This window comes from Amblyomma americanum, chromosome 9 (assembly GCF_052857255.1).
Source record: "Amblyomma americanum isolate KBUSLIRL-KWMA chromosome 9, ASM5285725v1, whole genome shotgun sequence".
In the NCBI taxonomy this organism is placed as follows: domain Eukaryota; kingdom Metazoa; phylum Arthropoda; class Arachnida; order Ixodida; family Ixodidae; genus Amblyomma; species Amblyomma americanum.
The window spans coordinates 144,818,894-144,842,127 of NC_135505.1; the positions used below are offsets into that span (position 1 = coordinate 144,818,894).

The 23,234-nt window shown below is 44.8% G+C and overlaps 1 protein-coding gene and 1 long non-coding RNA gene across 2 annotated transcripts; both read left to right on the plus strand.

Annotated features, from left to right (window-relative positions):
* Positions 1–10,052: 10,052 nt before the first annotated feature.
* LOC144104732 (uncharacterized) lies at positions 10,053–13,949 on the plus strand. Its single transcript, XR_013308625.1, has 3 exons — positions 10,053–10,186; positions 12,601–12,755; positions 13,877–13,949. It is a non-coding gene; the product is annotated as an uncharacterized LOC144104732 (long non-coding RNA).
* An 88-nt stretch (positions 13,950–14,037) lies between these two features.
* Positions 14,038–19,165, plus strand: LOC144103762 (venom metalloproteinase antarease-like TserMP_B; the record flags this gene model as incomplete). Its single annotated transcript, XM_077636416.1, has 5 exons — positions 14,038–14,168; positions 14,258–14,307; positions 17,371–17,479; positions 18,508–18,675; positions 19,156–19,165. Coding segments are annotated over 5 exons (468 nt in total), but the record flags the coding sequence as incomplete, so codon positions are not given.
* Positions 19,166–23,234: the final 4,069 nt, after the last annotated feature.

Sequence of the window (23,234 nt, forward strand, 5' to 3'; positions counted from 1 at the left end):
TTTAGAATTAGGGGAGTTGGAATTGACGAGGACTTACTAAACTGAAACACCAATGGAGTGTTCAGGCGCGTAGCGTATTTGAAGAGACCAACTTTAAAACTTTAGGACAACTTTCGACAAAGCCCCCCCCCCCCCCCCCCCCCGTCTCGCCTTTCTTATTTTCACTATAAGGCAGATTGACTGCGCAGTATCCTGATATATTTTTCATGTGTCTCTGGAGCGCCTTCCGGCCACCAGCACAGCATCATTCTTACGGTCAGTAGGCTACCATTCAAAGTTCTAGGAAGTGTAGAGCGTGCTGCGAGCTCAAACTTCACGAAATTTAACGCCAGTCATGCTCTGCGGCATACTCGGGCCTTTGCGTAAACTGTTAGAGAGATTCTGCCAAATCATCATGTGCATAAAATTCGTGCCGCGACGCCAGGCACAAGTCCTTCTTGCAGATTGCATTGCGAAATTCTAAGGCGCCGTTATCGACCTATTCGCAACGGTAAATAGAGAAATAAAGAAAACAACTTTCAAAAGAACATCGCCAGGCACGTGCACGAATGCTCTTCTGAACTATAACCGCAAAACTAAACCACCTTTGTGAGCAAACATGACTGCAAGAACCAACGGAGGTGATTATCCGGCAAGCGAACGCTGGTGATTGCTTATAAGGGTGAATGGGTTAGTGCAGCGTGTGCTGCACTTAAAAAGCCGCAAAATTGACTCTGTTATTGCAATGAGGTGACATAATATCATGCGGCTCCTCGTCTGACAGAAACAGCTTTTTTTTTTTGAAGCGGAAAGCTTCACTACGCTAGGTAAAGCAGTCGTCGAGTAGGCCAGAGAATGACCTTGAACGACCTTCAGCCCAACCACGTAAGGCGTGTATGACCATATGTGGTACAGTTATGGTGTCGAAACCTTGACACCTGGCCTTAACACGTGACCTTTAGTTGACCTTTGACCTTAAGAACATCCGATGGAGGTGTCGTAAAACCATGCTATACCACGTCATAGCCATTGGTCGTGAGGATATATACAGAACGGCTCTCGCGAGCGTGTAGCAGAGCTGCCATGGACAAGCCTCAGACGCTTAGCAAGCGTGGTTGGTATTCGCTGAATTCCGGGGTTAGCCAAGTTAAGCCACTGCCATTTTTTTCTGGATTTACAAAAATTCAGATTTTTTTTTGTTTCCTGGCTCCTTGTTACCACGTCTTCTCGAGGGGACCTTAAACATTTCAAAATAAAGAGTTTTTAGTTAAGCTTCTGTCTCTCTATTCACGTTCTTTTTATAAAAATGGGGGCACTTTCGGGGTGTGGAGTCACGTGGAAGGGGCAGGCTCCCAATGACGGCGCCCGCGTTCCTGACAGAATAACACCACCACTGCAATCGCAATAAAATAAGACGGTCTTTGTAGGCTAAATGCCCTGCGCACCTCATGACGTAGAAAATCTAGGACGGCTATTCTGCACTGTCGAAAACAGCACTGCCTTCTAGAGAGGTTCAGACTGTAAATTCGGATTTGATGGTGATCATTTTGTTACCAGTGCCACGAAAATGACATAAGGTGCATAAGCACAGGTAGCGTTATATCGCCAGAGGCCGATACACGTTGCAAAACGGCTTCATACCGTTTTGCACACGAAGCTGAATGCCCAAATGCAACGAACGCACAAATACTTGGCACACGCGTGACCCAACAAAGCTGCAAATGGCATTGAACTCAATGACAGAGTTTGCAGTATGGCCGCAAGAAATAACGCCTTTCATATGTACGCAGTTGAAGAGGTTTCGAAACGTTGCCTTGCGGCCATCGAAAAGTGAAGAACGGTCACTTTTTCCGAGTGACCAGCACGAAGATTTCATCCGACAGCATTTCAGAGTTTTACACTTCGCATCCTAAGTTTTGGTATCACTCACATTCAGTAATTCTGAGCAGTTTTACGTGACTTTTTCATCGCCACAAATTTAGAATCAGGCTCAAATGTACGTGTCCCTTGGTTCGAGCATTTGGAGGAAGCAGTCTTAAAAAAAGAAATTAATAAAAATTTATCTCGCGTAATCTCAGCATGTCACTCAGAAACGATAACAGTGCAGGTTTTACTATTACGATTCCCCGGAATGAGCAAAACTCCAAGCAACTGGAATGAAAATAAAGACTCGTTTCATGTTTTTAGTGGTCAGTTAAAGCGCTGAGCCACTGAAAGAATTTTTTCAGCGGTACCAACCACCAGCTGCCGAAACTATGCCTGCACTATCACCCAGAGGTAATCAAAGAATCCGTCTATTTCAACGCCAAGAGTTACAGAAACCACAAAAAAATTGGCAGTGGCTTAACTTGGCTAACCCTGGAATTCAGCGAAAACCAAGCACGCTTGCTAAGGGCATGAGGCTCGTCCATGGCAGCTCCGCTACACGCTCTTGACAACCGTTTTGCACATATACCCACACGACCACGTGGCTATGGCGTGGTATCACATGGTCTTACGACACCCCCATCGGATATGTCGTCACGTGGCTTCACATCACCCCATCGGATGGCGTTAAGGTCAGAGATCAACCCAAAGGTCACCCAATGTCAAAGGTCAACTAAAGGTCACGGGTAAAGGTCAGGGGTCAAGGGTTCGATACCATAAGTGTACCACATATGGTCACACACGGCTATCCTTGGTTGGGCTGAAGATCGTTCAAGGTCGTTGTGCTGCCTACCCAAAGAGTGCTTTGCCTAGCGTAGTGGAGCTTTTCGCTTCAAAATGTTTTCGTTTGTAAGACGCACAACTTCTACGCTGAACCAGAAGTGCCCTACAATGGGATAGCAACACATGCTGCGAATCAATTTTAAACAGCGCGTGCTGGACTCCTCTGTGTTTTCGCCACCTTCTCTTACACTAACCTCATCGTTATTATTATGATCATACTCTTAATATCCGACACTGAGTACCCGACACTGTATTCGAGATATTTTTCCGCTATGTCAGTTTTTTCCAGGACAGTGATTGTGCTGCACGTAGCAGTTGTCAGATTTTACTCCGATGTGCCTCTTCTTATTTATAGTAACAATGGTGGTACACTTCCTCATTAGATGGCTGGTTGGACTTGCAAGAAGGCTCTTCAGTCCTAAGAGAAAGACAATGGTCTCCACTTGAGTGCAGGAACTTTTTTCTGCTCTAATTTAAGCCACCTACATTTTACGTTTAGTGCTGGTAGGAGGTCAATAAGAAAAAAGTGGAATGACTAGGCGCTTTTGCACCACTTTTGGCGCCACTTTTGCTCCAGCCCCGCACACTTTTTGGACGTTTCTGGCTCTAATTAATTAACTAATTACTCCAGATGCACCTAATTATTTCCCCTACGAGATTTTTTGATTCTCTATTTATTTCAACCGTTCTTTTTCTTATAATACGATTTGTTCGAATGTTACCGTGATGACAAGCTCGTGATGACACGAAATCGCAAACATAGCCCTACAACGCTTACGCATCAAAAAAAATGCAGGTTTCCGCGGTTCGAGTGCGTGGGTGGCCTGTGCGTCAGTTGGCTGACAGGTTTGATTGTGTACTGGCGTTTTGCAAGAATAAAAAGTTCTTTTATTACTGCCCTCCATGCATGCGCCTTCTAAAATTTGTACGCAGGAAAAATCGACATTTACCCGACAAGAAGCAGCGACGCTGACGAAGGCGAATGTGACATTGCACAGCAAGCGAACTATACGCAGAGACCGTTTTGCCGGAGCCCAGTTGAATACAGTCCATCTTTATTCTAACGGGATATGGCGTTAAGGAGCCCGTGTCCCTGAAAAGCCGGGACACGGGCAGGGAAACGGACCCAACCGCGGCGGCAGCGTTTTGATGGAGGCGAAACGCAAAAGGAGCCCGTGTACTGCGCGATGTCAGTGCACGTTGAAGATCCCCAGGTGGTCGAAATTTTTCCGGAGCCCTACACTACGGCACCTCTTTCTTCCTTTCTTCTCTCACTCCTTCTTTTATTCCTTCCCTTACTGGGCGGTTCAGCTGTCCGCCGATATATGATACAGATACTGCGCCATGTCCTTTCCTCAAGAAACCAATTATTATTATTATTATTATTATTATTATTATTATTATTATTATTATTATTATTATTATTATTATTATTATTATTATTATTATTATTATTATTATTATTTCCATCTCATGATCTCGCTCAGCGGTCACTACCTGCTCTAAGTACTTTACCACTTCCAGTGCCTCGCTGCCAATTGTGAACTGCTGTTCCCTTGCTAGACTGTGAGACAGTTACTGCATCATTTCCTCTTCCCAACAATTTTCCACCTGGAAATCTTTAACGTGCACTGACATCGCACAGCGCACGGGCGCCTTTGTGTTTCGCATGCATCGAAACGCGGCCGCCGCGGTCGCGTTCGAACCCAAATGGGATATTGGCGGGAAAAACTGATGTCCTCTAGTGAATAGTCCGGATGATGATAATGATGATGATGGTGACATCGCCGGCGACAATGGTAATGAGAAATTTTGGTTTCCAAAGTAACTGAAAAATCGGCGACGTTCTCACAGAGTGTTAATTGCAAATTCAGCAAAGATTTTAGATTTTGGTTTTGCAGTTGTGCCTGCAGCTCGGGAAACCTAGCGAAACTTCTTATTTTTTGTTTTATCTCTGAAAGTTGGCTACTTTCGCCTTACTGACGGGGCCATCATTTCCCAGAGCGGCAACTTCAGCGCCTACATATTGAGGCACAATGACATTCTGTTGACAACTCTCCTCAGAAGGACCGTCTGCCCTTTGCGCCGTTTCGCGCGAACAGTACTCTGCAACCGGATCACACTGGGTATACGCCAGTGCATAAGAAACGCACTGGCAGGAGCGGTCAGGCGAAGAAAATGTCCACTTTAAAATCAGGAGCAAAGTACAAGAACACGGAGTAACCTTTATGCGAACGTCAGTTGTCAGGCGGGAATTGCCGTTACGGCAGACCGTATATAACTGTACTTGATCAGCTGTATTCCGATACAGTTTCTTATGGCCCTGGATGAGTGCCAAGTGCAAGAGGTGCCGCTTTAGCACTGGCCTGCGATCCCTTATGAAATGTACTTCACAGATTTCGTCTTCGTCGCCTTCATGATACATCAAGCAGAAGGTGAGATATCTCTTCCGCTAAAGCTCTGTTACCAGAAAATATTGCAGCTACAAGCGATCTTAGTTCTGAGATAACAAATGCGCAGCACTAGGTGACTTCGTAATGGCAGAAGTACATATATGCCGCCATGGTGGCTCAGTGGTTATGACACTCGGCTGCTGACCCGGAAGACAGGGGCTCGATCCCGGCCGCTGCGGTCGAATTTAAATTCAGGTGAAATTCTAGAGGTCCGTGTGCTGCGCGATGTCAGTGGACGTTAATGAACCCCACGCAGTCAAAATTATTCCGGAGCCCTCCACTACGGCACCTCTTTCTCCCTTTCTTTCACTCCCTGCTTTATCCCTTCCCTTTCGGTGCAGTTCAGGTGTCCGCCGATATATCTGGAGTACCCGGGTTCAAATCCGGCCGCGGCGGCCGCGTTTCGATGGAGGCGAAACACAAAAAACGCGCCCGTGTGCTGTGCGACGTCAGTGCACGTTAAAGATCCCCAGGTGGTCTAAATTATTCCGGAGCCCTCCACTACGGCACCTCTTCCTTCCTTTCTTATTCTTTCACTCCCTCCTTTACCCCTTCCCTTGCGGCGCGGTGGTAGATTCCAACGAAAAACTGAGACAATTACCGCGCCTTCCGTTTCCAGATAGCCAGACATTTTAGGCAGGATATTTTTCATCGCTCAACAAACTTCACTGCCCCAGATTATAGCACGTGAGTCGAACTTGCAAGTCCACAGTAGCGAGCTGGAGCTGCCGGTTATAGCAGAGTTATAAACTTCGGTTTCGGCTCACGCGTCCTGAGGGGTCTTTTGCCTCCGATGATAAATCTCACAGCACGGTTGCAAAACTTCACTATAGATTAAGTTCAGAGGTGACTGGCTGCACAGGTCACAGCCTCTGCGTTGATAAACTGCTGTCACGTGGACGTTACTAAATGCTTGTTTTTTGTTGGTTACAGCTGGTCAGTAACCGTCGCTGTCAACGCATTGAAAAAAAAAGAATCAGGCCCTGCTCACTTTTGTTGTTTAGCGCATAAACTTACTTGGCAGCTTTGCCATAAATGCGGCTTTGGGGTCACTAAATAGTACGGTACTAATTATTTATTCAACTTACTCACAGGCTCATTTTCCATGTCAGTTCTATGTCTTGTGCAATGCTGTCAGTGTGAGAGATTAAGTCAATACACGTCTTTCTTTTGGTCGCTATAGCGTTGCTCCTCTGACGCATCTTTTCTAAGAACCGCTCACGCATCGCTCCTATGTTAAAGTCATCCAGAAACACTAGCGGATCTTACGTACGGCTTCAGATGTCCCTTGATGAGGCGCTCAAACTTGTGGACGGGTGCAGTTGACGAAAATTGGGCGCGAGCCACCGCCATACCTTCAGGCCGTTATGACACAGCTTAAGCTCTATATACAGGGTGTTTCACCTAAGACATTACAATATTTTTAAGATAGGCTTCTTGAGTTAGGAGAGTGCTTTTTGCGGCATAGCATTGTCAGCGGTGTAGTACATCAAAATACAGCTAAGATATTCTAAGTAGCAAGCCAGTTAACTAATACTGAATAGTTAGCTGCAACTATTACTGTGAGGCTCCTTAATTATTCAGAGGCGTGTAGCCCTCCGTAAGTGGGCTAGGCTACACGCCTCATAATACGCATAGCTCTCACCAAGCTTTTTCAGCCCTGGATGCCATTAGCGCTAAATCAATATATCCACCGGACTAAAACAGCAGTTTGCAGCTAGGTGTTTTATTCGCGTTACACCTCTAATAAATAATCATCGTGTGCAAATCATAACTTTCATCACTGAATCGCACTCGATGAATTCCGTTACCGTGAGCCCATGCCTCGGCACGTGGGAGTTTTTTCACTTCGCCTTCATCGATGATGATGACAACGTTAATTGAAGCGGTAGCTTCGCTACTAGAGGTAACGGGCTGAGATCACCGTGTCCTTGCCATGCCCTTTAAGGCTCAGTTAAGGTCAAGCCTTCAGTTTATAAGTTTGGAGAACCGGTGAACAGTCAATGCTCAGACCAATTGTCAAGTCACTGCAAGAGGTCGAGGTCAAGGTCAAGTCAAGGTCAACCAAAATCGAGTCACGTGTTCGACTCTTGGCTCGCCGAGGAGCTACCACTTCTGTTTCGGTTTAATTAAAGCTCAACCACCGTTAATTTTGAAATGCGGCTGCCCCGGTTGAGCTACAACTTGAAAAGTTGTACAGCCTAACGCTTATAGAATTAAGTCCACGAGGCAGAGCTTGAGGCACGCTGGGATCGCCTTTTAGTGTCTGGCATGGACTTTTTCACATTTCACGATCTCGTAATGACGCCCCCATTAATATGCACATTTCGGCCACGGAAGCATTAATGCGTGGTTACCGAGCTAATCTTGGCACTGATGCAATCTGTTCAGCGCCGGAGCCACCCAGGCTCGTGTACCCGAGGCTTCTGGAAGAAAGGTCGGCTGAAGGGAGATTGCTGCTTCACGTGCACGACGGTCTGGTCCTGAGCCTCAGGAGAGCGACGGTGGCAGCACCCCGGGTTCGCGTCTTGACGAGTGAGAACGGGCGCTCCGTTACACAGTTCGTGAGTACGGAACACATTTCCCGGCCCTTTTGTTGCTGCTTCGCAACAAGATGCCACGGCTGCTTTCGTACGGTTTTGCACGCAATCATAAAATTTCTGACAAATTTATGAAATCCGAATCACATTTTAAACGAGTATAGGCATCTAACTTTTGGCTGCGTTTTCCTTCTTTATAATGAGGCGTAAGGCATTATTATACAGGGATTACCTCGTGTAACCGCCTACGACCGATAAGTAATTGATAATCGAATTTTTTCTGCCATGCTGTTTCGGTTTCAACAGCCGAACGATGACTGTGACGTCAAAGAGAGGGTATAGGTCACGTGCATAATCGTCACGTGCATAAAAACTGCATAATCGGAGCTTCTACAGTCGTTGTCATTCCAGCTCTTGAGGAAGGCTGGCTTCCGCACTGCGGTGAAGTGAAACGATAAAGTAGCGATTATATCGCAGTTTTTTCATGCCTTACGGGACCTAAAACCTCTCTTTAACGTCACAACTATCGTTCGGCTGTTGAGACCGAAACCGAGAGAACATAACAGAAAAAATTCGATTATAAATTATTATGCCGCCGTAGGCCAATATCACATGTTGATTCATGCATAGTAGTGTCTTCCGCATCATCGTGGGGAAGAAAACATGCCGCTAAAATTAGGTGTATGTACTCATTTAAGGAGCTTTTGTAGCATTTGATACCCGGATAGTTTTAACAACAGAAGTTTTCATTTTCATAGTCACAGTCAAGATATCTGTAGAGTGCTGGAACTCTAGTTTTCGGAGCTCCGGTTCCTTGGACATTCGGGATATTCAAGTTCAGTAAAATTTAATTACGCAATTTCATTATGGTGTGACTCCGCTGAATTCTCGGCATGATTGCCTCGGTGCCAGTGATGTCAATTCAGATCGACAATATTTATAGCCTCCAAAGTCGCCGCTGTTGCTTCTGTAAAAAATTGAGGATTTTCAAGTCCCCCCCCCCCCCCCAAAAAAAAGTCAGTCAGAGCAGGGCAACACCACGTTCATCGTTTTGAATATGTCCATGTTATTCTGTCACAAGAACTTGCTATGTATAATTATAATCAGGGAGTAATTACTGATTGGCATCCACTCAAACGCAGCCATACGGTTGCAAAGGAAAGCTATACAGCTCCCACATAAACATCGTAGTTGAAGGCAAATTCGTTCAAGTCTGGGGTTCGAACCAGGAACCAACGCCTCAATAGGGCAATCGTTTCACACACCGAGCTAACCGGGACGGCTTGCTTATGGTAGAGCGAGATAGAATTGATCAGTATCTCTAAAGGTAACGGTGAAAATGGGATGCTAATGAGGGTGGATGCTAATGTGTAATTATTTCTTCATTAAAAATCTACTCCACCTTGGGGACTTCCCCTAAACATCGGACCAGTGTACTGTTTTCTGGTGTTTTACAGCACGACGGGGATGAAATCAATCGAAACCTTTACGAAGACGAAAACAAGCTAGCCTCTCTGGAAATAACCAAAAGACAGACAGGTGTCACCATGGTGCGTAAGAATTATGTTTTCGTCCAGCAAATTCTTCTGCACAGATTGTGTCTATGACTGGCTCGCTGTACGTAAACTACTTCTACCATCGGAATGGTTAAAGAAATATTGCTGAGTGAAAATATTTGCTTCCATGATTATAGTCATATTTTTTTATCTCGATGTAATTATGTAATTTAGTTGATGCAATCGCTGTCGTTGGACTAGACCATCCACCATCTTGTGAAGTTTGTTTTCTTAGTGCTTGCTCGCTTCATTCCGCTTTAAAGACTGACAATTATTTTCTTTGTTTTATTTTAGCTCAAGTATGCTGACTGCTTTGCACATACTAAGAGCACACATTTCCAATTTTAGTAGTATCCACTTATTTATTCTGTATAAGATTTCTGCTTTGTATGGATGATTACTCAATATATGAGAGTGCTACTTTATTGCATTTTTGTACAATTGTTTGTTTAAATTCGACTGTAATCCTTCTGCAGTTTTCTGTGTTTGCTGTCGATTGTGTACGCGAGAAGCTGGCCCCTCCATCAGGCACTCAAATGCTTTTAGTCCCAGCCTCTCCTCGTACCTCAAAGGTAAAGAAAAATAAAATCCTGAAAAAATCCTGAAAATAGCTGTAAAGCTAAGTGATATCATAGCCTTTTATTTGGCATATCTAAATGTTGTTCTAGTAAGGTGCGATTATGAGCAAAAATTTCTATAAATAGACTCTCTATGCATTGCTAGAGCAAGAAAATAATGGTGTAAAAACAGTGAAACCCAATAAATTCGAATCAATTTATTTCAAACTTGCCATTCTTTTATCTGTTCTAGAGGGGGTTAGTCGGTCCTCATTACCGAATTCAACCGATGCCCGTGATGGAAAAATCAGGAGATGGCGTCGTCCCCCACTTCATTCACGAAATCGAGCACAGTGAATTCCTGGACAAAGTCCTCACGGCGAGAGAAGAAAGTGAGAATTTGTTTATGAACTCACCCATGGTCTCAGAAGTATTTATTACGAAATATTCTTAAACCGTGAGATAACCGCGTATGCCATCCCATATACAAATTCGCAGTACTCATTGTCAGCATTTGTGCAAGCATTGAATCTGAAAGCTGTCGCAGGCTCAAGTTTAGTAGATTTTGCTCAATAATTTCGCTTTTCGCAAAGTTGTGCAATAACCAGAGGAATCATAACGGAATTTTTGAGCTTTAGATTTAAGGTGAACCACATGAATAAGACTCAAAACGTGTAAAAGTGAAAAAAAAAATTATCAGGCAAGCGATAGCTGAAACATCAAGGCAGTACTATGGAAATCAGCAATTACATAAAAGGTATAAAACCGAGATTTTCGTAGAATTTATTGCCGTACGCGTGTCAAACCTGAAGGCAAGCACTGCGAAGCAAGGCGTGCGACCAGAAGTTTAAAATAGCATTTCCTTCCGAAAACTTGCTCCCTTTATCTAGTCGCTCTTCAGTCATTTTTTCGCACATTCTTTCGTTTACTTTTATTTCATTGGAAACGTGCCTAATGCACAAAACTTTTATTTCAAAAGGCGCGGAAACAATCGATGGGACAAATAACAATATAAAAAACTCGTGCACAAAGCAAACGTTCGGTAACTGCCTTATTCTGGTGCGTTATTGCCTCAACCGTTGCCTGAGGGAAATGATGAAGGATGGAGCAAAAGAAGAGAGAGAGAGGCGCTGTAGTTGAGGGCTTCAGTATATTTCGGGCTGCTTAGAGTTTTTTTAACGTGAACGGAAATTGTACAGCGCATGAGCATCTCTTGCATGTATAGCCTCCATCGAAACGCGGCCTCCGAGGCCAGTATTAAATCCAAAGTCCTCGTGCTCGATAGCTGAACGGTATAATCATTGAGTCACCACGGCAGGTGACTTACTACAGGGGGTCACGACTCCGTCTATCGGATATTTCGCTAAGAAAACTTGTTCCTTACCTCCAGTCTATTTTCAGTGGATCCTTTGCAAATGGTGGCATATCTTTCGGTAGAAAAAGACTCATAGGAAGGTTACGAGTACGCTATGGGAATGTGTGAGCGTTACCTGCGGCGTGAAACGGAAGAATTTTTTGACAGACGCGTCCTGCTGTTACTCGCCCCGCAATGTCTCGGCGCTCTGCCAAGTTCCCCGATCCGGTCATCAAGGTCAGCGCCTTCGCCAAAACGTAAACTCGCCGTGCAGTTACTGGCGTGCATCTCCTTGGCGTGCTGCCAAGGTCTGAGCTGCGGACGGCGCCGACGACGGCGCTAAGCTGAGGAATGAAGAGCTAACGCTCTAAAACGCTTTAATGCACACTGCTTGTGTTTTCCAATGCTTCTAAGCCGCCGGTGACGTCATTCATTGCCCTAAAGTATCCCTTCGCATCCAGGATAGAAACAAACTAATTGAGAAAAATGAAGCCGCGGCTAGTTTTTCATAAGAGAAAAGGTAGTGGTCTATTTTCTCAGGTTCGACACAATATGGGCACATTGGGGAGGCCGCCAGACCAGGTGCAAGAAGAATACGCAATTAGAATGTGAGAGGGAAAGGACCATAGGTGATCCTGCAACAAACCGTAAAGGAGATTAAAAGGGAAGTAGCTTTGCACTCGTTCGTAAAGTGGCATCAAATGCAATCTGGACTGAAGGAGAGATGTTATACATTGGGAGGATATCTGTAAAATGAATGTCTGTCTTAGGGATCAAGGAAAGACTGCACGAAACAAATCTGTGGAGTATGCAGGCGGAACCACACGGTAATTAAAGGGGTTGCAATTATTCCGGAGCCCTCCATTAGGACACCACTTTCTTCTTTCACTCCCTCCTTCATCCCTTCCTTCGCGGCACGGTTGAGGTGTCCATCTAAAGAACTGAGACAGTTACTGCACCCTTGACCCGCCGCAGTGGCTCAGTGGTTAGGGCGCTCGGCTACTGATCCGGAGTTCCCGGGTTCGAACCCGACCGCGGCGGCTGCGTTTTTGTGGAGGCAAAACTCTAAGGCGCCCGTGTGTTGTGCAATGTCAGTGCACGTTGAAGATCCCTAGATGGTCGAAATTATTCCGGAGGCCTCCATTACGGTACCTTATTATTCCTTTCTTTTTCACTCCCTCTATCTCTTCCCTTACGGCGCGGTTCAGGTGTCCGCCGATATGTCAGACAGATACTGCGCCATTTCCTTTCCCCAAAAACCAATTATTATTATTATTATTATTATTATTATTATTATTATTATTATTATTATTATTATTATTATTATTCTCTGTTATCATTCCTTGATTGAGTGGCCCCATGTTGTGCAGTGGTAGTGTTTTCCACAGGTTCCTTATTATTATTACTGCACCCTCTCCTTCCCTCCCCCTCTCCAAAATAAAACAACTGCAGACGAAACGGTTATTGAAGAAAGAAGATTTGGATCATCTGCCGAGCTTCCAGACACCGTGTACATCGAACTGTTTGTGGTAGCCAGCAAACCTCATCACCACCGCTTTTCCAAGACAGAACACCTCATATGGTATATATGTGTCATGACCAACTTTGTAAGTTCTTTTATGCTTGCAAATATTCTGTTGTACATCGCGGGAATATTACCTTAGATGAGCAGTGAAGCTGTCACACAACCCGCTCGCGATATGAAGGGTTAGCACTCCCTTAAGTTGTGTACTAATTGATATTTAACCTTTTTCAACAAGTTCTCAAGTACTCCTCAAAATTTAGGATTTCTGTTGTAAAGAAAGTACCTGGCAGGGTTGCCAAAGAGGGACTGGCGAAGAGGCTTTCTTCCCCAATTGGTCATCGATAGTAGCTGGATTGGCCACCTCTACGAAGCTGGAAATTGTTGTGAATGAATGCCGCGGTTAATTGTCGAGATTCAGTTGACCAACGTGTAATTTTGAACTTTAGTGCATAAATTTTTCTTAGCTGTAAATGAAAGCCATGCAGTTAGCTCATTTTGAAAGCATGGATGCTTGCCATAAGCTTCGAAAATTGATCAGAAGCTACATACAATCCATATACTACGCAATGCCCGCCGGTACCTTCCTCCAATGACGTCCGATGAACTCAACACCTGTGCAATAAATTTTCACTTTCAATTATGCCCATGGCCTTCACTGCGGTGTCCTTGGACCTCTCCCAGTAGTTTCTTTACTAGAAAAAGAGCCAGAAATTTTAAAATCCTGTCTTGTAGCAAATATTTCAGACTTTTCTCCTCTGACGTGCGAAAGAAAAGTAAACGGCCTTTTACTCTCAATTCTATCTTTCTTCCCCCTCGAAAAAGCCGCTAACAAATATAAACAAACGTGAAGTTAAATGACGAAAGAAGGCAGCGCTTGTTTTCTTGCCACGTTAATTTTTTACACATTAATGAGCTTTCATGGACGCATTTATTTTGTACTCTGTTATTTGCGACTCATGGCAATAAGATAAAGCCAGTACAACGGCGGTTAAACTATTTGTTCAACACTGTCCGAATATTTGTTCAGTCTTCTTTGCGCACCGTTCCTTATTGCTCCTTTTTTATTTTTTTCCAATTCCATGAATAATCAATTGCCAAAGCATTTCCTCTATAGGTTTCTTGCTAACTAAACCATTTCGCTGCATGTTATAGCCCCAATAATTTACGCACAGCGCTGTACCATCTTCACTTTTTATTTTTTAGGCAAATCTGCGATTAGCGCAGCTGTCCGCTCCAAGTGTAAAACTGGTTCTCGTCGGAATGGAGAAAAATCAGGTACTTTTTTTACTACGTGTTTCGCAATTTGCACCTCTAACGCTTTTCTTTGCTTCATATTTTGTGACGAAATTTTTTTTCTTTACTAGGAAGAGCCTTATGCTCTTTTAGTCGATGATGAGTTCCTGTTTGATGAACCAACGATAAAGGACTTCAAATCATACGCCACGCGAAAGAAGGTTCAGTATGGCAACCCGGACATTGTCTTCTTCTTGTCAGGGTACAGTTCTTCTGAGCCAGCCTCATATACTACTATCGTCATCAACGTATTTTCCCAATGGGTTAAAATATACTTATTTATACCCGCAGGTACGATGTATTCACAATATACAACGGGAAGGTTACTACTGCTGGTTTAGGTAAGCAATGAGAGAGTTGTTTTTTTTTTATTTCAATGCCCTAAGTGCCCATGCGGGCACTACATAGGGTGGGATTCACCAAATAAAACTTCATATACAACATAAAATACAAAGTGCTGAAAGCAGGAATAACCAAGCTAAGGAGCCAGGTACGAATTAATAAGATAAAGTAAAAAAATGGCTAGGAACAGGTACTTGAAGAATAACAAAAATTGCACATATAGCAAAATAGGAAAATAAAGTAGTTCAGAGAAGATAACAAAAATTCCACCTTCGGAAGTTACGAAACGTAGCATCTAACATTTCTCGGAACTTAACAGCCTACACACGCACACCGAAGCAAACGAAAACAAAATATTAGTGAACCACAAAGAAAAAAAAAAAAAACGAACATCACTCTAGGGTTTTTTAATTGGTTCTGGGGGGGAAAGGAAATGAAATGGCGCAGTATCTGTCTCATATATCGTTGGACACCTGAACCGCGCCGTAAGGGAAGGGATAAAGGAGGGAGTGAAAGAAGAAAGGAAGAAAGAAGTGCCTTAGTGGAGGGCTCCGGAATAATTTCGACCACCTGGTCGTACAGCACAGCACACGGGCGCCTTAGCGTTTTTCCTCCATAAAAACGCAGCCGCCGCGGTCGGGTTCGAACCCGGGAACTCCGGATCAGTAGTCGAGCGCCCGAACCACTGAGCCCCCGCGGCGGGTCACTCTAGATTGGAATATTCTAAATAGGACAAAAGAGCGGTTTGAAGTAGAAGTTTAAGGTACTTGGAGAAGCTGAAGTAGAAGCTGAAGTTTGAAGTAGAAGCTGAGTTATCTGTAGGTTCAGCTTCTTCGTGCCTTCCCCTCTCCTCTTGTCATTTTTGCTCTCAAAGGTCGGCGCTCCTCCGCCGGCCCCACCATCGAGGAGCGCGGGATTCACTGGGGTGCGTAGCTTCCTGAACGAACCACCGGGCGTGCGCTGCTGACTGGCCGCGGCCAAAGCAGCTGCGCGATGCCTGAAAGAATCTAACAAATAGCCACCTCTGAACAGAATTACCCAGGAGCGTGCGACAGAGGATGACGCAAGCATGAAAAAGCCGCTGGAAAGGACTCGACAGCTTTCGCGTGCGATTGTGGGTTCTCTGCTGCGTGTTGAAGAGTGTTATTTGACCCAGATGTTCATAATGAGAGAATGTAGTGTTTGAGCGAGTTCGCGTACTTTTGTCAGAAGGTGTTTTACAGTCTCTTTAAAAAAACCGCGTGTGAAGATAGGAGAAAGAGAGAGAAGGACGGAAAGTCAGGGAGAGGTTAACCAGGCGATGCCCAGCAGGCTACCCTACACGTGGGGAGGGGAACAAAGGAAAAAAAAGGAAAGAAACTGCACCTTCGCTAATTTTTGTCTTGTCTATTTCTTTCCGGCTTTTTTCTGCTTTTTTTTTCTTAACATTACTTGATATCAAGCCTCGCGAGACTAAAAACAAGTGAAGTAAGAAATCTGGGAGGTTGGCGGGTAGAACGAACATTTTCAAGTCAACGTTTCTCAAAGAATAAGACAAACATCGACAGGGCCTAGAGGTCAACACACGGTAACCCACGACATTAAAAAAAATATGAAGAAACTGAGCAGTGCATCAAGCTATATACAACGGTGCTGCCAAGAGTTATCGCGTCCCTATACACACTCTAGTTTATGAACACGAATTAGCGCATATGGGAATAAAAAGGGACCGAGCTCACCTCTAGAGCCCCCCATCTCTTATAGGGGCAGGACATGCTGCCCAAGTCCCGGCATAGATTTCGACAACGCAATATATGGAATGTTTACTTTCGGCAACGGAGGTACATTCCCACCGCACATCATAGTAATTTGATGCAGGTGATAATAAGAGGTGGCATTTCAAACGCGCCGCCTGAGGTCTTGAGGTTAGCAAGCAAGCAGAGTTGATTGAAACTTTGGTAAAGATTATTCGTAACTGCTTGAATTTCGCGTGATTTGAAGAGGGCATTTGTTTCCGTTGCCAGTCGTAAGTATTCCGTATATTTCGTGACAGAAATCTATCCCAGGGTATGGGCAGCATTCCATGTCTCTAAATAGAAGTGTGCTAGAAGACAGCTTACTCCCTTACTTCTATGCAAGCTAATTCGTGTTCAGAGTTTAAAGACACCCTCCACGAAGCAAATGAATGCGAACGACAGGAACTGTGTGAAGTTTCTCTGGAATCTGAGCGGCGCACTTGTTTTTGCAACTAGCACGAAAAGATGCTTGTTCTGGCGATGGAGCAAGCTCTGTTCGGTCTCACCTGCAATCACGTCCAACATTCCACGATCACGCACAGCTAATCGGACAATATCGCGTGTCCTTTTGAAACAGACGAAGAGCTAGAATAACAGCTGTGAACCCTTAAAAAAATTTTAGACAGTCGATACATTGTACATAGACTTGTCTATACAGTCTATAGACTCTCTATAGACAATCCATAGAGAACAGTCTATAGGCACAACAAGTCGTACACAGTCTATGACAATTAATTGATTTATGGCCAAACACTTTTAGTAGACTTTAGTCTATAGACAGTATACAGACTACGAATAAAGAAAAAGAAATATATATAGAAAGGTGATAGATTGATATCAAGTCTACAGACCGTTTTTATGACTGTCTATAGACCGTTTTTATTAGAGGCGGGGGAATGGGTTTGGTTCCGGTTCAGCTGAAATTTTCATATTCATTGAGCTTGATGCCACGATGGTTGAAAATAATCGTAGTGTTTGCTTTTTGATATTTGTGAAAAATATTGATATTGATTGGTATCTGTGGATGAGGCTACGTTTTGCAAGTTTGTGCCGCGTTCCCCCCCCCCCCCCCCCTCCCCTCTCCTCTAACTGAGCTCAAAGTGCGAGCACTTCTGGGCGACAGCGGAGAGGTTGCTGTAGATTTACCGCCGAATCTCGAAGCGGTGCCTTTGCGACTATATACTGAGTCATATGACTTATCCATGGCTGTTCACGGTCATGGTTATTCACAGTCGCGGTTATTCACATCCGGTTGACCTATGAAATGTTAACGCATCACCTTTCCAGGCATTAGCTACCTTTCCGGACTCTGCACTGAATTCTACGTTGGCCTTGGAGAAGACATGCCGGGGCTTTTCAGCGGGGCTCACACCTTGACGCACGAAGTGGCTCACCTGTGAGATTCGCCTCAGCGTTTCATCGCATGATTCCGAGCAGCTTGTGACGTCTACTGCACCCGAAAATATTTGCTCATAATACCGGCTTTGCGTTCGAGAATCTCAGCAGTACTACCGCTAACTAGAATCAAATACGTATACGATTATGTGTGTGCGTGCGTGCGTGTGCGCGTAAGACAGGTAGAGCAGTACGCTGGGTCTAAAAATTAACATGCAGGAAACCAAAGTAATGTGCAACAGTCTAGCAAGGGAACAGCAGTTCACAATCGGCAGCGATGTGCTGGCAGGGTAAGGAAATACGTCCACTTACGGCAGGTAGTGACAGCTGATCCCGATCATGATAGGTAAATAACTAGAAGCATAAGAATGGGGCGGAACGCATACGGCAGGTTCTCTCAGATCACGGATAGCAGTTTACCAATTTCCCTCAAGAGAAAAGTGTACAACAGCTGTATCTTGCCGGTACTCACCTACGGGGCAGAAACGTGGAGGCTAACGAAAAGTGTTCAGCTTAAGTTAAGGACAACGCAGCGAGCTATGGAAAGAAAAGTGATAGGTGTAACGTTAAGAGGCCGGAAGCGGGCAGAGTGGGTGAGGGAACAAACGCGGGTTAATGACATCCTACTCGGAATCAAGAGGAAGAAATGGGCATGAGCAGGGCATATGTAATGCGAAGGCAAGATAACCGCTTGTCCTTAGGATAACAAAGTGCATTCCAAGAGAAGGCAAGCGTAGCAGAGGCTGCAGAAGAAGTTAGGTGGGCAGATGAGATTAGGAAGTCTGCATGCATAGGGTGGCCGCAGCTGGAAAAGGACAGGGTTAATTGGAGAGACATGGGAGAGGAATTTGCCCTGCAGTGGGTGTAGGCAGGCTGATGATGATGATGATGATGATGATGTGTTTCAAATTCACGGTATCAATGCGTAATTACTATCAACCTCAGTTGGTGGAAGATTGGAATCGGATTCCATGCCGCCTTTCTTATCAGCGCCTCTCATGCGTTGTATATCGTGTCTGCTCGTTGAAGCCTCGGAGCGACTCACGATGGAGACGGCCCCGATTCCAATGTCCCCGGTCATCCGAGCGCCGTGAGCTGCGAGTGGAAGGCGGGGAACATCATGAGCTACGTCAACAGTGGGCACGCGCACCACCTGTTTTCCGAGTGCAGCCTGCGGCAGATGCAATACGTCGTGAGGTAAGTTCAGAGAACACGTATAATGAGGCTACGGTAAAGCGATATGGTTTGTGCTACGTCTCAAAGGATTGGTGGTCGAGTCAAGCAGAGCACGGAAAGCGGATTCTGGCACAGCAAGGTAAACATACACAATACAGAGAGCACAGGACGACTTTTTACTTGCCGCCAAACCGCGCTCATACAGTTGAACCTCGTTATAACGAAGCCTAATGGGTGCCGAGATTTCTTCCTAATGGTCGATGCTTTGTTACAGCCGTATACCCCTTACAAAAATTTCTTTAGACAATCCCTAAAGAACAGTCTATAGGGAATACAAATCCTAAAGACACTCTACAGACAATCTATAGATTTATGGCCGTGCACTTTTAGCCGACTTTTGTCTATATACAGTCCATAGGCTATGAACAGACAAAAATAAATATCATAGGAAGGCAATAGAGTCTGTAAGAAGTCTACAGACCATTTTTTGTAATGGTGTAGGTTCTCTTAGGCGCGGTTTTCAGTCACTGTGTAGATTGTAGTCAACTTAGTTGGCGTTTAATCGGCCTTCGACCTGACATGCCTTCACGCCAACTGAGCCCACCCGACGCGGCCCAACACAACTACACCAGCCGAGCAGGCCAGCCACGGCAACGTATGCATGTTTCCTTCCTCGGCGCCTCTAAAATGAGTTGGAGGAATAACGTTACGAAGGACAGGGTGATAGCGACCCAGAGTATGAGTGCTTGAACCATTACGCTTCCCTGCGTAATAGCAGTGTCCAGTGAAGAAGGAGTACGCCAGACCGGATGCTATCGAAGCACCATTGGATAAAGGTTTCCTCAACTTCTTCGAATGCGAATGAACTCGGCTCCTTTCCTTTCTTCAACCACAAAATTTTCTCCTCCGAATGGACATGGTGGGGAACTGTTGTTAATTGTTTAAATCGATACAGAGAGCGCAAATTGGACAGTGAACTGCATTTGGGATTCGTTACATCCCGTCATAGGAGAATTTTACTTCCTGCACGGGACATGCAAACTTCTTGGTCTTCTATGGGCGCATTTAAAAGAAATAGCGAATTTTTTTATATGCATTCTTTTGTTTTAATCCGTTTATTTGTGTCGAGGCTTGACTGTATTGTAGACCTGATATTCGTTAGGAACCGTGTAAAAAGTATAGTGCATCTATGCACTATATAATAGCAGTATATCCAGCAACTCAGTGAAAAGGTGACGCACCAAAAATAACGGCGATAGAAGCATAGTATAGTATAGCGCCATTGGTTAGACATGCCTGAAATAAAATCGGAGAAATGACGGATACTGTTCGCAGGCCACGAGCACTGCCAGACGCGTCCACGTTCGATAAACGAGTTGGTGTTTTCTTTGCTTACTCCCTTTCAGTCTGAGAGGAAAAGCTTGCTGGGTGTACAAAGGAGAAGCGCACTTCGTTCGAGGAACGTATCCGGGAATGGCGGTCACTTTTGAGGAATTTTGCATGGGCCTGGTGAGGAAGAAAAAGGACCTCAGATATGCGAGCGTCAGCGTGAGCAAAAACTTTTTCTATTAGCCCTTGTGCGCTTCGTCTGAGTGATATTGCCGCGAATCTTAGCAGTGTTTGTTCCTTCTTCAAAGCTGCCGTCACGCCGCTTTATCGCTTTGTTTGCGATGCAAGACGCGACCAGATTTGTCTCGATGGATCGCATCCAGGCGGAGCCGATTCTACGTTGTTCCCGAATGCTGTAGTAACTTTGCACGCTTTGTCTCGAGAGTTCGCTATCGGCACGGCCGAGAGCGGCGGACATTCTGCTCGACGACCCCCGAGTGATTCAATGCACTGTGGGCGCAAGTCAGGCCAAATAAATAGTTCCGTTTAGACGCCATTTTCCCTGTTTTCTGCTCTCCGGATTGCAGTCCCCACCACGTGACAATGTGTTCGCAGTGTCCACCATCTAGAACTCGTTATAAAAGGAAAGGGATGATCCCTTATTTTTAGGTGAACACGACAAGCTGCAAAGTACACTGCAGATACAAGAAAGATAGTGGAGACTACTATTATTCGTATCATGAAGCTGAAGAAGACGCCCTGGACTACATGCCCTGCGGAGATAATGGTGAGGTAAGGTGAACTTTCTTTACATGTGTAGTTGACCTCAGCGAGCGCGAAAAAAAAAATCACTGCCACGCAAAGCGGAACCTACACACTATAGCTGGATAAAGCACAAAGAAAGAATGCTTCTGCTCGCTGCCTTCCCGTGCTTCACTAGCGGCGATGCTGCAGCATTTATGAGACACGAAAGCGAGTAAATATGATCTGATGATCGGCAGGCGTTTGTATATTCGCGAATGCTTCTACAGCTAAATGAGTAGGCTCCAACCAATGCAGGGAAGGAAGCTTGGTGCATGACACATGTGAGACGTAGGACCAATACCACCATCGAAGGATAACGTGCAGCAGAGCCTTCACAACACCCCCAATATCAAACGAGCCGACAAGGCAGTGCCTAGGGGTAGCCTGCGGCTGTTGCGCAAGCAAGCGAATCCACCGCAGAAAGAGAGCAGGACTGATTACTGGCAACACAAAACAGTGAGCAAGGGTATAGGGGAAGCATCAGTCCGCTAGCCAACGTTTAGAAAAGTGGACTTGTCTTTTGTGCAAGTTGGGTTCTCAGTGACGAGTGTTAAATAATTCCTTCACTCCAATGAGAAGGATCGGTGAAGGGGTGAACATTTAGCGTTCCCCTGCTTTTATAATGAATTACTCGAATGCTCTTCCTAACATAAAACAATGGGGCACCGACGGTGACATACAGACGCAACAAAAACCTGAGAGATGCCCACGTTCGTGCTGAGCTCGATAAGCAAACCCCCACAGACAATAAGCTCCAGCTCTCGATCTAGGTGTGAGACTTGCAAACATTTACAAGGCTGCAGTGCAGAGTTAAAGGTTGCAAGCGATTTCATCTTCGACGTAATGACTAGCTTTAACTGCGCGTCGACTAATGCTATGTACTTGATAGAACGCTCCTCCTGTCAAAAGCAATACATCGTAGAGACAGGAGACTCAATGAGCACAAGACTGGATGAGCACCGTGCTGACAGAGAAAAACCTCTAGAAGGCTGTTTCTAAGCGATTTAATCAGCGTAGTCACAACTTTGATCACATTAAAATATTTATTCTCCAATGCGGCGGGTAATCTGCAAGAGATATAAAATACAGAGCGACATTCCTAATTCATAAACTTGAAACATCGCAACCAACACCGATAAACGTTTCCAAAAGAAACGTAATCTCTCAGGTATGCTCCATCGCTAAATTAATCCTTAAATAAGGCCTTAAACCAGCTGCTGTACACGGGCTGCTGTCGTTTTTCAGTGACACTTAGCCTCCACACTCCCTTCCGCCCAACCGTGCTTCTTTATTTCTTTTTCTTCTGGTGTTCGAGACAGTTCTTCGTAAACCCTTCGCAGTTTACTCAGAAAAACAAAAGCCTCCAATTCCCAGCGTGGCTTAATGAAAGACCGGTCAATTCAATCTGGCTTGGTGTTTCTTGCTTCCTCGGCTTGCTCTTATAGTTGCAAACAAAGGACCAATTGAATCTGTATAGTTCGAACTTTCTAAAGCGTTTGATTTAGTCCATCATTCAATAATTAAAACGAAACTACGAGCTTATGGTGTTAGTTGCCCTTTTTATGCATTTTTCGAATGTTAGCTCCGTGAACGTAACAGCCGCGTCCATATTTTGTATGCGCCCTCTAAGACAAACGATGTAACGGCTCTGTACTAGCTCCTGTGTTGTTAAAGATTTTAGTGAACTACTTGTCCACCGTTATTAAGAAGGCGCATATGCTTCGATATGAAGAGAATATTAAGCGGTTCATGCCTGTTTCGGATCCAGAAGAATGTGGCATGCATTGTGGAAAAGTGGTGCACTTACAAACGGCCTTATTTCAATATCAGCCAAAACGAGTGTTATTTCCTTTACTAGGGACCGTGTACCTATTGATGTATACTGCACCCTCGGCGGCGACACCTTGAAGAAAGCGAATAGCACTTGTAGTCTCACGGCTTACGTGAACTGTTGCTTGGGAGTTCATGAACATGGGAAATATATTATTAAACATGCTTCATCTGTATGCGGTTTTGTTGCTAGGATCGCACACTGTGGATTCCGTGACCAGCATTGTTTTATAAGACTGTTTTGTTCGCTTGTGAGTTCTGAGCTTGAGTTTGCATCAGTTTTCTCGAAACTGTACTGGCACTGTACTTGAAGATAGAATTCAGGAGGGTCAATGCAGTTTGCTTCACGTGTATTACGATAGGTCCATTGGTCACCTATTTTGCCACCAGTATACCTGAATCCCCAGTAAGAGCGGCTTCGAAGATCTGTCAACTAGTAGAGAAAAACGAATGCAATCTTTTTTAAAAATATCTCTAAGGGCTAATTGATTGCTCTCAATTCCTCCAATCAACCTAGGTTAACTCATCTACAAAACGGCCCCGGCACAAAAATATCTTTTTTTTTTTTTCAGTGAAAACACCTCGTCGTACTAACCTTGTAATACGTGCGCAGTTGC